Genomic DNA, 14694 nt, shown 5'->3' on the forward strand with positions numbered 1-14694 from the left:
AAATGACCAAAATAGCAATTTTCTAAGTTTATCCTTTGAAAATTTTAATTTTTTTATTTTTCAAAATTTGAAATCTTATCCCCAAAACCTCATTTTTCAACTCTAAACCCTAAACCCTAAACTATAAAACCTAAATCCTAAACCCTAAATCCTAAACCCTAAACCCTAAACCCTAAACCCTAAATCCTAAACCCCACCCTTTAACTTTAAACCCTAGTTTGTGACTATTGATAAAACATTAAACGCTATTTTTGTGACTTTTGACCTTGAATGCTAGTTTGGGAACAAAAACTTGATTTAGTGTTATTTTTGTCTTTTTTTCTTTTCTTTTCCCCTCAATTCAATATTTAATATTTATACCCTATTTAATGTTCATTACTATGATATTTAATATTTATACCCTATTTAATGTCCATTACTATGATATTTAATATTTATATCTCAGTAGCTTGTAGGGACACAAAGTTTTTATGACATCACGAGCCGCTCAAGGTTTGTTTGTTCATGTTCTTGTTCGATATCTAATCTCACCTTTGACTTTCATGATTCATCATGCATGGAGAAAACTGAATGACAATTATATGATACATATCTCCTGTTCATGTAGTTCTAGGTGCACATACCCTATAAGATACACACATATCTAAAATAATGTGTTCATATGATGACAATGCTGGTTCAGGCACATATATAGATGCAGGCGTTGAAGTCTATCCTCCTCCTCCTTATGGACCACCGGCTGCCTGGACAGGTGGCTCTGATCTGCAGCAGCAGCAATATCCACCACAAGGACAAGGCCATGAATGAAAAATGTCAAAGTAATCCATTTCTCCGACAAATAACAAGTCATAAAACTTAAAGCAAAGCAAGCCATCCTTTTGTAACATTGGTCTTGTTTTTGGTTTGCATACAGTTTTGAACAACCCACACTAATAAAATTGTTGTCCATCTAAGAAGCCCATTAATATCAGAGATGGGCCGAATCTAGGCCCACTAAATATGGCGGGTAAAAATTATAAATTTTAGTTTCTGTTGATGAGACTTTCAAAAACGTGGCGGGTGTTCTTTCCCACGCCGTTTCCAAAAACATTCGATCGCCAATTTAATATGTCGGAGATCTACGATAACTGTTGACATAAACCCTAATTTTTCAGACAGAACAACCACAGATCTGAAATAAGAAAGCCATGGATCCTCAGTTTCAGCATTTGCCTCCTCTCAAAAAATTAAGACTAATGCAGCGAGATCTCGAACGTGCGCACCAGCAGCAGCAGCTACCGAGCCATTCCGAGGAGGTGAAGTCGTTGCAGTTACCGGGGAAGAAGAGGAAGCAGTCTCGTCTTGATTACGACGATGACGCCGCCGCCACCTATCCTTGTCTTCCGAAGAAGAAGAGAATTTGGGCGATTGATCCAGATCTCCTCTACGGTAATCTATTCTCTCCATTTGATCTAAGTGCTGAGTATACGCCTCCTGTAATCGAAAATGATCGAACTTTATTAGTCGAATCGAGTCTAGAAGTAGAAGATGGTGATGATGGTGATAAAGAGAATATTGATCCTTTAGAAGAAGAAGAAGATGGGATTATGTGTGATGTTTGTCAAAGCACAGACGGTGATCCATCGAACCCAATCGTGTTCTGCGACGGTTGCGACTTAATGGTCCATGCTTCTTGCTATGGTAACCCTTTGGTTAAGGCTATACCAGAAGGTGACTGGTTTTGCGGACAGTGTATTGCATCAAAGAAGAGAGAAAAGCTTATCTATTGCTGCTTGTGTACAACAAAAGGTGTGGCGATGAAACCTACGAAGGATGGTCGATGGGCTCACATCACATGCTCGTTGTTTGTGCCGGAGGTCTACTTTGAGGATCCTGAAGGAAGGGAAGGGGTTTGTTGCAGCGAGATACCGAGCAAGAGATGGGAAGATGGGTGTTACTTGTGCAAGATTAGAGGTGGGTGTGTTATAGAGTGTTCGGAGATGAAGTGTGAGTTGGCTTTCCACGTTACTTGCAGGTTGAAGGAAGATCTTTGTGTTGAGTGCCGTGAAGGCAAGAAGAGTGGTGGTATTGTTGTTGGTTTCTGTGATGAGCATACTAAACTGTGGGAAAGGGTAAGATCTGCATCATATACTTATCTATTTAGCTGTGTGTTTTTATGTGTAGGGATTAGTTTTTGATGATAAGTTTTTGTTTTTCAGCAACAGGAAAGTGGGAAGTACAAGATTGTTGCCAGAAATTAAGATAACAAGTTGCAGAAAGCTGGAAGGCCAGAAGAACTCTTTTACTTGCAACTCCAAGAAGTTTCATGCTCGGCAAGTTTTATGCTATGTTCTATGTTTGAATTGTTGTTATTAACTTGCATAAGGCTAAAGCTTGATCAATCTAATTCCTTTCTCATTGTATCCTTTTCTGGTTTATGTCATGAGGATCATTAATTATATTTTCTTTTGGAAGATAGATCAGGATGCTGATCATCTTCTGCTCTTTACTCTGTGATCGTAAATCAAATAAGAAACACTTTGTTGAAATGCATCCTTATTGTTAAACTGTAGAAAAAATAATAATCAAAGTACACTCAAAAGATTAAATACCATTTGACTAAAATAATTCAATTGTTAAGGTATTTATCCATCAATATATTAGTAATAATTTGGTAAGCCTTTTCACTCGGATGATAAGGGTCAAAGAACACATGAGTCCCAAACATGTAAAAGGAGTAAGTTTGTTGCACAAAACAACCAACTCAATTCTTCATGTACCACAGGTCCACAACAATTGCAAAACCGTGTATAATACATTATTAGTATTAATATTAATGTGTGTAAGAGACAAAGAAAATGCTAACATTGACCCCCCTATATAGTGTGAAATGTTTTTAGCTGTACAAAGCTAGTCACTTGGTCAATAAGTGTTTAGTGAGAATTTTTTTGATGCTAGTAGCTACCAAAAACAGATGTTATCAACTGCCAAGACACTGACGGATGTTCAGATAGATCAGGATATTAATTGGTTATGTTCTGCTCTTCAAACTCAGACTTAACAAGTTCAGTCATTTTACTGTCTCAATCATGTTTGAAGCATTGCATTAGATTCAAAGAGGCATGTTTTTTTCTTGAGAGCATGTTAACCGAAATATAATGCTGATAACCTAACCGGAATCTCATACCAATAATCTGATTTGACAAAAGGCATTGGTGCCTCCGCCTCGAAACAAACAGAGATCGAGAATTTCTCCGACCATCAGAGCTGCAACAACGACACAAATCAGAGTGTCTTAAGTAATCAAAGTTCAGTTCCATTAAAACTAATTAACAAAAACCCTAGAACTTCAACGGTTTCAGAAACGTGTAGTGACTCTTTTTCTCGTAGATTTGCATCCAAAACGTCAGGTCTGATTCAGAAAGTGAAGCAATCGAAACCCAGAAGAACCGATGAAGATGCAAACGATTTAGAAAAAAAAAAGAACAAAAAAAATTTGGACCATTTCTCGATTTATGCGTGTCATCCTTGCGCAGGGGCCATGCTAATCTTCTCTGTATCGTTCCAATTTTATCGGATGTCCCCGAAGGGACAATCATCTTCGTGACTCTACCGCAATATAAACAGAGCTTCTTCTCGCCACTTGACCGATGTGGGACTGTTTACGTTCCTCGTAGAGCAGCTTTAATGGGCCTTATTTGTAGTAAGCCCACTAACGTTATGAACCATATAAAAAACACTAAAGAAGCTCAATTTCAAATCGTGGAGCCAAGAACATGACCGTCGTCTTCCTTCGAATCCAGATTCAAAAAATTTCCATCGGAACTCTGAGGTTACTCCCACGAAACCCAGATCTCTTCTCCGCTATAAAGCCTTGTCCTTTATCATCTTTCTACTCCACACTCTCTTTGCGAATCGAAGAACAGACGAAGAGATACGAGCACCACAATGTCGCTACCTGCATCGCCGCATTGCAACGCTGCGCGCAGCGCAACGACGCCGTTTCCGGCGGGGAGCTTCACGGCTTCATGGTCAGAAAAGGGCTTCTCGACGACTCACCTCGCGCCGTCACCAGCCTCGTCAACATGTACGCCAAGTGCGGCCTCATGCGGCGCGCGATCACCGTCTCCGGTGGATCCGATCGCGATGTGTTCGCTTATAACGCGATTATCTCTGGGTTTGTTGTGAATGGGTTTCCTTACGATGCTGTTGAGATGTACAGAGAGATGAGAGCTAATGGAATTTTACCCGATAAGTATACGTTTCCTAGTTTGCTTAAAGGAAGTGATGCCATGGAGGTTTCTGATGTTAAGAAGGTTCACGGATTAGCTTTTAAACTTGGGTTTGATTCGGATCGCTATGTAGGGAGTGCGTTAGTGAGTTCTTATTTGAAGTTTAGATTGATGGAGGATGCGCAGAAGGTGTTCGACGAATTGCCTGAGAGAGATGACAGTGTGCTTTGGAACGCTTTGGTTATTGGTTATTCTCAGATATATAAGTTTGAGGATGCTTTGAGAGTTTTTAGTCAAATGCGTGAAGAAGGTGTTGCCTTGAGTAGGCATACCATCACCGGCGTCTTGTCAGCGTTCACCGTGTTAGTGGATGTTGATAACGGTAGATCGATCCACGGCCTCGCAGTGAAAACGGGGTTTGATTCTGGAACCGTTGTGTCGAATGCGTTGATTGATATGTATGGAAAGAGTAGGTGGCTACAGGAAGCAGTCAAGATCTTTGAAGCGATGGATAACGAGAGAGACATCTTTACGTGGAACTCGGTGTTGTGTGTTCATGACTACTGTGGTGATCATGATGGAGCTTTAGCTCTGTTCAACAGGATGCTTTGTTCCGGAATCCGACCAGATCTCGTTACACTGACGACAGTTCTCCCCACTTGCGGTCGTTTAGCTGCGTTGAACCAGGGAAGAGAGATTCATGGCTACATGATCGTCAACGGACTCTTAAACCGAAACTCCAATGATGAATTCATCAACAACTCATTGGTGGACATGTACGCGAAATGCGGGGACTTGAGAGATGCGCAGACGGTTTTCGACTCGATGAGGAATAAAGACTCAGCTTCTTGGAACATTATGATTAACGGTTACGGTGTCCAGAGCTGCGGTGAGTTAGCTTTGGATATATTCTCGCGCATGTGCGAAGCAGGTGTCAGACCTGATGAAATCACATTCGTTGCGTTGCTACAAGCATGTAACCACTCAGGCTTTGTTAGCGACGGGAGAAGGTTCCTGGCGGAGATGGAGACAGTGTACAACATTGTCCCAACAAGTGATCACTACACTTGTGTGATAGACATGCTTGGCCGTGCAGGGAAGCTAGAGGAAGCATATAAGTTAGCAGTAACAATGCCTGTGGGGGATAATCCTGTTGTCTGGAGGTCAATATTAGCATCTTGTCGTCTCCACGGGAACAACATAGGCCTGGCGGAATTGGCTGTAAAGCGGTTATATGAGCTAGAGCCAGAGCATAGCGGCGGTTATATATTAATGTCTAATCTTTATATGGAAGCCGGTGGATACGAACGAGTTTTTGCCCTTAGAGACGCAATGAAAGAACAGAATATGAAGAAGACAGCAGCTAGTAGCTGGATTGAGGTCAAGCATGAGCTTCACACGTTCTTTAACAGCGATAAGACTCACCCGGAATATGAATCTATCGAGGCTTGTTTAAGTCCGTTGACTTCTCATATATATGGTGGTCATCAGTATACGCTGCTTGACGATTATGTCTAATTTTGGTTAGTCATAACCTTAAAAGAGTATTATAATATACTAATAATGTTGTGTGACAGACAATTGTTTCCGGATTAGAATATCTACGAACCAACAACAATTGTTTGGCCATTGTTCTGTATTATTAGCCCAGAGAGATGGGACCAATCTTGAAAACTGAAATCACCTGGTCGATCCAGGATTAGCAGAGCTGTTTCCAAGAGCACATTTGGCTTTCCCATAGAGACGTTTGGTGAGGTTAAAACTGAAACTTTTTTTTATTATTACAATCTCAGATGAGTTCAAATCAGGCTTGATCCAATAATACTTGCATTACATAACGACTAACGAGGGGATCAATCACCTGATACCAACAAACTGCTAATTCTAAGACATGCCATACCCAACCGTGCCTACGCTCCGGTGTGCTGCTACTGCAACAGCGGCAGCTCCTGCAGGACCATACTGGGATTGTGCCTGCAACAGCTTAGCATCAATACCAACCTTGTGCTGTGATTGGACGACATAAGGGTTCGGGTTCAGCTCAGCTGGCTTTGCGGAGTTGCATTGTGTTGGGGCAAACTGCGGTTTTGGCTGAGAAGCAGGTTCTGTACCACAACCACCACGCTTCTCTTGGTTCATGGTGTTAGGATGGAAGAAACCGTTAGGAGATGCGGTCTGTGGAGGGGGTACTGTGCTTCTGTAATAAGATGTCCTTGCATCATGGGACGACTCTTTGAGGTTCCTGTTGTTCGCATAAGTTACAGATGATGATTCCACAGCACGGCCTGGTCTAGCAGATGGTACTCTTGGAGGAGGTCGTAAAGGTTTAGTTGGATTAGCTGAAGTTGATGGAACCACTCCATTTCTTGAAGGCTCGAAAGAAACACGTCGACTGTCTGGTGCATTCAAGCCAGGTTGAGCATTGGAGCTTACTACACTGGAGTGGACTGTAGACCTACAAAGATGAACATGAAGAGATTAATCACAAGTGCCATACTGAATCATTCTGCACATAAGAGAAAACAATACCGTGGAAGTGAAGTATGCTTTCTCTCTGGAGGTATGACTGGCCCGCTTTTGCCGCTATTCTCTTCTAGGTACGCAAACTGTTTCCTCAGATGACCAATGGCACTGCCATATCCAAAATCAATCTATCAGCGAAAATGAAAAATGAGAAAATGGTTTTGAGAGGTGAAGTAAGAACCTGGGATATAAGAAACTAGAGCCTTCAGATCCGTTCATATAATCCTTGAGCAACTGAGGATGGTACTCTAGTATCTCCCTGTATATCAGCTCTCTAATGTCATCCTTTGTTAACCTTCTTCGTTCAAACTCAAATTCCATCTTCGAGATTTGCTGACAAGAAGGTTCTCTTTCAATCTTAGCAAGGCCCTTAAAGTAAGGATCAGCCAGCGCCTGTCAAATAACATCACAATGTTAACATCACCACATGAGGAACTGAGATATGAACAAGAAGAGAAAGGAAAGAAGCAAGGCACCTCTGTAGCAGTTGGCCTATCCTTTGGATCAAAAGCCAACAGTCTCTGCAAAAGGCGCAATGCTGAAGGATCTGCGTTAGGAAACTTTTGCGTAAAGGGGACTGGACTCTTCTTCCTCATTTCCCCCAGGTATTTTCTAGCTTTTTCATTTCGAACCTGCGTTACAGATAATATATCATTAGTTTATGCAAAAATGAACATACTCCAGCAAACAAAAATAGAAACTTGGTAATGAGGAAGCAAAAATGAAACATACTCCAGCAACGGTCTCTGATTTTGGTGTGCCAAGAAGATCTGTGATGAGCTCTAGCTGATGAACCACGCTTTTTCCAGGAAACAGAGGCTTCCCTAACAACACCTCCGCAAAGATGCAGCCAATGCTCCAAATGTCAATCGCTGGAGTATACTGCACAAAAGAATACAAACTGCAACTCAGTGTCTTGACTCTTGAGCATCTACAAACTGCAACTCAGTTATATCTGTAACATTCACAACCACACACAAGTACCTTGGAACAGAATGAGCCACAGAGCTCAGGTGCCCTGTACCATCTTGTGGCAACATAATCCTGAAACAAAGAAAGACACAAGTACATTCAAACACACTGGAGAGATTACCACAACTGAATAAATAATCAAAGAGAAAGGTGGAGACAAACCGTCCAAAAGACTGTGGTAGGCGTATCATTGAAGGACACTCTCGCTAGTCCAAAGTCACAAACTTTCAACTTGCAGTTCGCATTAGCCAGTATGTTCTTCGGTTTAAGATCACGATGGTACACATTAGCTGCACACACAAAACACAATCCGTTTAATCATAACTCTACTATCTATACCAAAATTTGAGAAAGCAATAAGTAAAAGCCACCTGTGTGCATATACTTCAAGGCACGAAGCATCTGATAAAGAAAAAACTGATGGTGCTCCTTCGTCAAGTCATCATTAGCTTTGATGACTTGATGCAGATCCGACTCCATGAGCTCAAACACGACGTAAATGTCTTTGAACTCTCTTTTAGAAGGCGGAAGCATGATGCTTTTGATCTCGACTATGTCAGGGTGCCTCAGGAGGCGGAGAAGCTTGACCTCGCGGAGGATGCGGAGAGCGTCGGAGATGTGTTCGAAGACATCGTTAATCTTCTTGATGGCGACTTTCTCTCCCGTGTGCGTGTCGATGGCTGCGCACACGACTCCGTAGCTTCCTTTCCCGATGACTTCGAGGATCTGGTAACGGTTGGCGTCGCCGTACTCGGTGAAAAAGTCGATCTCTTTCATGCTCTGTTTTGCATAAAGAAACAGAGGAAAACTAATCAGATTCAACAACGAAACAGATACAAAGTTGGAGAGAAACAGAGCGAGAGAGACTAACCTTCTTCCCTTGAACTTGCTGCATCCTCTTCGAAATAGATAATAAAGGTCGAGTCTTTACAGATGATTCGACGAAACAGAGGAGTCAAGAAGAATGATAAAAAAACAGAGTGATTTTTCTCAGCAACCAATTAGTAGAAAGAAGAGTAAGTTAGACCAAACCAAACCGGGGAAGGTTACCGTTCGCTCAACAACCCTATCGTCTTCCTCAGATTCAAAATCCAAAACTCAGCAACTTTGAAACCCTTAACCAGAAAAAGAAACCCTTTTTAATATGAATGATCTCAGAGGAGATCTCAATAAACAAATTACAGTGACCAATGAAAAAAAATGGCGATTCTTGGAATCACAAAAACCCAGAAACCAAAACCCGATCGAAACCCTAAATGCACTTCACAGAGAAAAAAAGGCTTCTTCTTCGGGGGAGATGAGAAGATCTATAGATCCAGCGATAGGAGAGGAAGATTAGAGGGAAGATCTGTAGATCACTCACAAATGTTTGTTTTGTTTGTTTGGTTATTTAAATCTAATTTTAGCAATTTTCGTGGTACTTATTTGCGTACGAGGGACAGGTCACGAGACGATGGCATTCTCGTAGTTCTTTACAAACTCTGAGGATTGTTTTGTTACCGTTAGGTCCACTGTCGGTGTTCTTTTTGAGATAGACCCGTTGTGAGGCAACCTACCGTTGGGCGACACTTTTTACTATTTAAATTCTAGCCATCCAACTATTCATAAATCGAATTTTAGCCACTCTTTTTATCATATGGTTCAATACCCCCCTAAATAGTTCATTTTTCTTGGTAATATTCTAATTTTAGCAAAAATGGGTGGGCAGTCAAGTTGGTGACTTGATCACTGTCATTGATGTTTCAGTCAATAAATATGATTAAAGCTTGATAAATCCCACATGTTTATAAATGGAGCCGTATAACTTACCCCCCTAACCATCGTTGAAGTTTATACACATGGCGCAATTGAATTAGTACATAGCTTTTTGGATTTTTTTAGAAGCTGCCTCAGAGTCTCAAAAACACGTTCTATGACTTCAAATACGAAGTTTTTTGTTCTTCAAAAAGAAATTTCAAAACTTCAAAGAGGAATGAAACTCTATATTTGAAGTTTCACTTCTCGAAGTTTCATATTTTTATTTTCATTTTAGTTCCTACAATTACACATCACATTTGTAATTTTTCAATATTTTCTCGTTTATTGTATTAATACTAAAAAAATTCATATCTCTGAAAAATTTCAATTTTTTTAATAAATTTAAGTTTTATACATAAAATTAAATGAAACTTTAAAATAAGATTTAAAATATTTTAAAACTAGATTTAGACAACAACAGTACAAAAGAAACTTAACAACAAATTTTTTTTTTCAAAAATTACATGAGTACATAACTATTACATAAATTTAAATATTGCAACACTAGTAGTCATGAAAATTTGATCCAGAACCTACAAAATCTCCAAAATATTATCCAAACAATTTTTATGTAACCAAAGATGGTTGTTGTTTTGATGTCTATTTCGTAAGATTATTTTTTATTCAGATCGACACTGAGTTTTAATATCATTCATATAAGTTAAGTCTTTTAGCAATATTTATTTTCTTTTTTTAATTTCTTGTTCAGATCTAATGTATTTACAAGTTTAAGATCACCTGATTTCAACAATTTTTAGCTTGTGATCTACAAATTAAAAAATTTTACCTCGAAATACACTAGTTGATCACATATGCATTACAAAAATAGTTTTATGGAATAATATGGTATTTTATTGAAGTTTAAAATTAATTATGTTATTTATATTTAAAATGTGTATTTTAATATAATATTTTATTAGTTAATAATGTTGTAATATTTTTATATATGTGCTTAGTTATTTACGAAAATTTTATGAATTTAAATTAATTATGAAAAATATAAGGACCATAAGATAAAATACAAATAGTTTTGAAGTTAAATGTGAAGTTTTGCTTTTGGAGAAGAACACTTTTAAACTTCTAATATAGAGTTTTGGAAACTTCATAATAAAGTGTCTTTTTGGAGATGCTGTAAGATACTAGTATTATTAATTTACTACTAGTAATTACGATTACTTTAGTTTCTTAATAATAATATTACTACTATCGGATCTATAGTTAAAACCAGCCACAGATTCAGTGAGGAGGCTTTTTCTCTCTCCCGATAGGAAAGGCGATATGAGATAAAGCTTCTGAAACCCTAACTCTGCCGTTGGTCGGCCTCACGCCGTGCCGACGAGAACTCTTCACCTCCCCCCTTCTCTTGCTTTCCGGCTATGCCTCCAAAGAAGAAACACAAAAACTCCCTTCATGGGTCCTCGAAGATGGCGCGTCTTCTCGGTGCCTCTAGACCTGCTGCTACCGTAAAATCGTTAAGGAACAAATCCAATGTCGACGGTGCTCCTTGCGTTGATGCAGCACTAGCCACTCCCATGGTTCCATTGGACGAATCCCCGCCGTTGACGCTAGCAGTTGACTCGCTGAAGGCCTCAACAGATTTTCTCCCAGGCTCTCTAGGCTCTTCGGATCCTTCAGGCTCGGTTGCAGTAGATGACATTTCTCCCAGTTCTACGGGTCCTATGGATCTATCGTTCTCAGTTTTTCAAGTTGAAATTACTCCCGTTAGTGTTGAGGAGGCTTGTGCTGAACTTGTACCGGTCTCAGCCTCTGTATTGGATGCGACAGTTACTCCCCCTGAGGCTTCTTCCATTGGGGACACTGCTGAAGCTAAGGAAGTCAAGAACTACACTAGTCTCCTTAAAGCTTCATGTCAGTTGGAAGAACTAGGAACTCCGACTGAACATATCTCTGGCGTGGCATTTGTTCTGATTCAAGACGAGAACATCACACCTGCCAAAGAGGAATTCAAAGAATTTATTTACGCCAGATTTCATGGGGATTGGCCTACAATGGGACGTATTATTGGAGTAGTTAACGCCTTATGGGCCAGAGCTGGTCCTAGAATATTCGTCCATAACGTCGGTGAAGGAGAATTTTTGATGCGCATCTCAAACCTCAAAACAAGAGAAATCCTGCTAGGTCATACGTGTTGGAATGTGGCAGGCTTCCCAGTGTTCATTGCTCCTTGGTCCCCAGAGTTTACTCCTGAGGAAGCTCCGATAACATCTGCGGTGATTCCGATTGAACTCAGAGAACTACCTTGCCTGCTATTCAATAAGCAGAGTCTGAGTAGGCTTGCTACAGCTGTGGGAAAACCAATATATGTTGCTCCCAAAACAAAACGTAAGCTAAATTTTAAAGTTGCAAAGCTTTATGTGAAAGTGGATTTGACAAAACCATTGCCAAACAAGATAATCTCAGGCTTCTCGAATGGTAAAGAAAATGAAATTTCAGTTTCTTACCTGTGGCTGCCTCTGAAATGCGACCTATGTAAGAAGTATGTTTACCTCCAGACAAAATGCCGCTTCGCGAAGCCAGGATCTGACTCCACTAGGAAGAGATAAGTGAGTCCAGCTCGAGAAGGTTTTCATACTAGAAACAGATCCAGGCCGAGGCGTGCAAAAGTGGCTAACAAAGTGATCCCTCATGTATTCGATGTAGTGAAGGATAATATTGAGAAGGTCCCCGCAGTGGAAGAAGGGGTGGTCCCCGCAGTGGAAGAAGGGGAGGTCCCCGCTGTAGCTCAGGAGCCAATACTTCCTCCTGTCTAGGGCATTACTGTTGGTGGCTCAATAAAAACTCCGGTTGGCGATGCTGGTTGTCACGATATTCCAGATAATTTTGAATTAGAGTTTGATCCAGGGTCTGCGGCCGGGAGTGGTAACATGCTGCGAGATAATGCCTCATCTGATGTGGGAAATTCTGAACAGTCTGGTCGGGCTCCTGACGATGATTTCTTTCTGGTTTACGGCAGGAAGAGCGGCCACAAGGCTAAAAAATCCATATAAGTAATATGTCAATGTTTTTTGCATGGAATGTTAGAGGACTGAACAGTGATCGACGCCACAACATGGTCAAAGACTGGATTAATATTCACAGACCTCTTTTTGGAGCGTTTCTTGAAACGCATATTCAAAGTAGTAATGAAGTCAGAATCCGTAGAGCTATCCCGTTTGGTTGGAAGTTTTTTTGGGAACTATGGGCAAAATAATTCTGGTCGGATCGTAGTGGTTTGGGACCCCTCGGTCTCAGTATTTATATACAAGGCTTCTGGTCATGCAGTTACATGTGGCACTCATATTTTGGCGCAGAGTTTGACCTTTACAATCATTTTTGTGTATGGTTTTAACGAGGTGGGGGAGAGGATGGCTCTGTGGGAAGAGTTAAAACAAATTCATGGGCCACCGGCCATGTCAAATTCTATGTGGGCGGTTGTAGGCGATTTTAACTAGATTCTGAGACTCTCACACCATTACGGTTATCCTACAAGAGTTATTGATGATGCTGGTATGGAGGATATGAACATTGCTCTGCAGGTCTTCGAACTCTTTGAGGCTCAATCTAAAGGGGTTCCTTTTATTTGGTGGAATAATAATGAGGAAAACCCTATCTCGAAGAGAATTGATCATGGCCTTATAAATCAGCTATGAGCGACAAGATTTCCAGGCTCCTATGCAGACTTTTTGGATCCATGGCAATCTGATCACTCTCCTTGTCAAAATTTCCTCTGTCAGACGACCGTTTAAGAAGCCTTTCAAGTTTTTACATCATATCATGGACCATCCAGACTATGCATCAGTTGTTTCTAATGCGTGGAATCTGGGGTCTATCATGGGATCATCTCAGTTCAAGCTGGTAAGGACAATGAAAATGATGAAAAAAGATATGAGAAACAGGCCCGTCCCTGCATTAAAGCAGGTGAAGCAATGACTTTAGGCCACATATTAGAAAAATAAAATATACACCATATTTTTCAAAATTAACTGCAGCTCAAATGGTTACATAGGAGAAGTTAATGATCTTCTTTCCTATGGTTTTAGGCCATAACTCATTTTGCTATAATTGTTTTGCTAACTTACTATAAAGGCCACACTACTTTTTACATGCTTTAAGCCTCAAATTTTTTTGGGACGACACTGATGAGAAACCTCAATAAAAAGAACTTCAGCGGTATTTCTCAAAGGGTGAAGTAGCAAACATGAAAGGTGGGGCTACTTCAGAGAGCTCTCCTTACTAGGCCAAACCTGGTAGTGGCTGGTGAGGAACGTTAGGAAATAGCAACATTAAACCTACTTTTGAATGCATAGGAAAAGTTCTACAGACAAAAGTCAAGAGTTAGATGGGTAGATGTGGGAGACAGAAACACTACCTTTTACCACCGGTCAATAACTCAAAGAAATTTGAGGAATCATATTCACTTTCTCCAAGACGGGCAGGGCAATTTTATTGGTGAAACATCTGATATAAAGGCGCATGCTGCCTCATATTTTCAGGGAATTCTTGGAGAGACTGACATGTCTTTCTCCCCGGTTGATGTTGCTGGTCTTAGAGAGCTGCTAACCTTCAATAGTTCAGAGCTTCAACAAGCATACTTGAAGATGGATGTTTTAGCTGCAGAAATTCAGGGTACAATCTTCTCAATGCTTCTGAACAAAAGTCCAGGACCAGATGGGTATCCAGTAGAGTTCATTAGATCATCATGGGAATGTGTGGGGTCTGATGTTATTGCTGCAATTGGGGAGTTCTTCAGGAATGGTCGTTTACTCAAGGACCTTTATACAACCACAATTGTGCTGATTCCAAAATCTAATGTAGCTTGTAAACTCCAAGAATACATGCCTATCAGCTGTTATAACATAGTGTACAAGGTCATCACGAAGATCTTAACAAATAGATTGAAACCCATTCTGCGATCTTGTATCTCCAAGAATCAAGCGGCTTTCCTTAAAGGTCGAAGCCTGGGTGAAAATGTTCTTCCTGTCTCATAATTGATAAGAACATATAAATCCCCACGTTGTCAGCGATGTTGTATGCTGAAAGTGGACATTAGGAAGACTTTTGATACTCTCTCTTGGGATTTCATCTTGAAACTGCTAGTGGCCCAAGACTTTCCTCCTCTATTTGTCACTTGGATAAAAGAGTGTATAACTTCTCCTCGCTTCTCAGTTTCCATCAATGGCAAGCTCGCTGG

General features: G+C 40.5%; 3 protein-coding genes and 1 non-coding gene across 5 annotated transcripts; 2 read left to right on the forward strand and 2 right to left on the reverse strand.

Moving 5' to 3' along the window:
- The first annotated feature begins 1015 nt into the window (after positions 1-1015).
- Positions 1016-2488, forward strand: LOC111201805 (protein Jade-1-like). Its single transcript, XM_048744945.1, has one exon. It carries the CDS (start codon positions 1188-1190, stop codon positions 2175-2177), a length of 990 nt encoding a protein of 329 aa, XP_048600902.1. The 5' UTR covers positions 1016-1187; the 3' UTR covers positions 2178-2488.
- Positions 2489-2683: 195 nt separating this feature from the next.
- LOC111202402 (pentatricopeptide repeat-containing protein At3g14730-like) lies at positions 2684-5840 on the forward strand. The gene has a single exon (XM_022695233.2). The coding sequence runs from the start codon at positions 3756-3758 to the stop codon at positions 5727-5729; it is 1974 nt and encodes a 657-aa protein (XP_022550954.1). The 5' UTR covers positions 2684-3755; the 3' UTR covers positions 5730-5840.
- On the reverse strand, positions 3470-3572 carry LOC125581180. The gene has a single exon (XR_007318888.1). It is a non-coding gene; the product is annotated as a U6 spliceosomal RNA (small nuclear RNA).
- A 122-nt stretch (positions 5841-5962) lies between the features above and the next one.
- On the reverse strand, positions 5963-9188 carry LOC111202403 (mitogen-activated protein kinase 19). Of its 2 annotated transcripts, XM_022695235.2 has the most exons (10): positions 8757-9108; positions 8578-8631; positions 8078-8486; positions 7869-7996; positions 7719-7778; positions 7467-7616; positions 7211-7366; positions 6916-7127; positions 6741-6842; positions 5963-6666 (listed from the first exon to the last, which is right to left on the reverse strand). In XM_022695235.2, exons 2-10 carry the CDS (start codon positions 8599-8601, stop codon positions 6096-6098), a joined length of 1812 nt encoding a protein of 603 aa, XP_022550956.1. In that variant the 5' UTR covers positions 8602-8631; positions 8757-9108; the 3' UTR covers positions 5963-6095. The 2 variants fall into 2 exon arrangements, with proteins under 2 accessions (XP_022550956.1, XP_022550955.1); XM_022695234.2 differs by having other exon boundaries at positions 8578-9188.
- Between the last annotated feature and the right edge of the window lie 5506 nt (positions 9189-14694).

This window comes from Brassica napus, chromosome C1, assembly GCF_020379485.1.
Source record: "Brassica napus cultivar Da-Ae chromosome C1, Da-Ae, whole genome shotgun sequence".
NCBI classification, from domain to species: Eukaryota; Viridiplantae; Streptophyta; class Magnoliopsida; order Brassicales; family Brassicaceae; genus Brassica; species Brassica napus.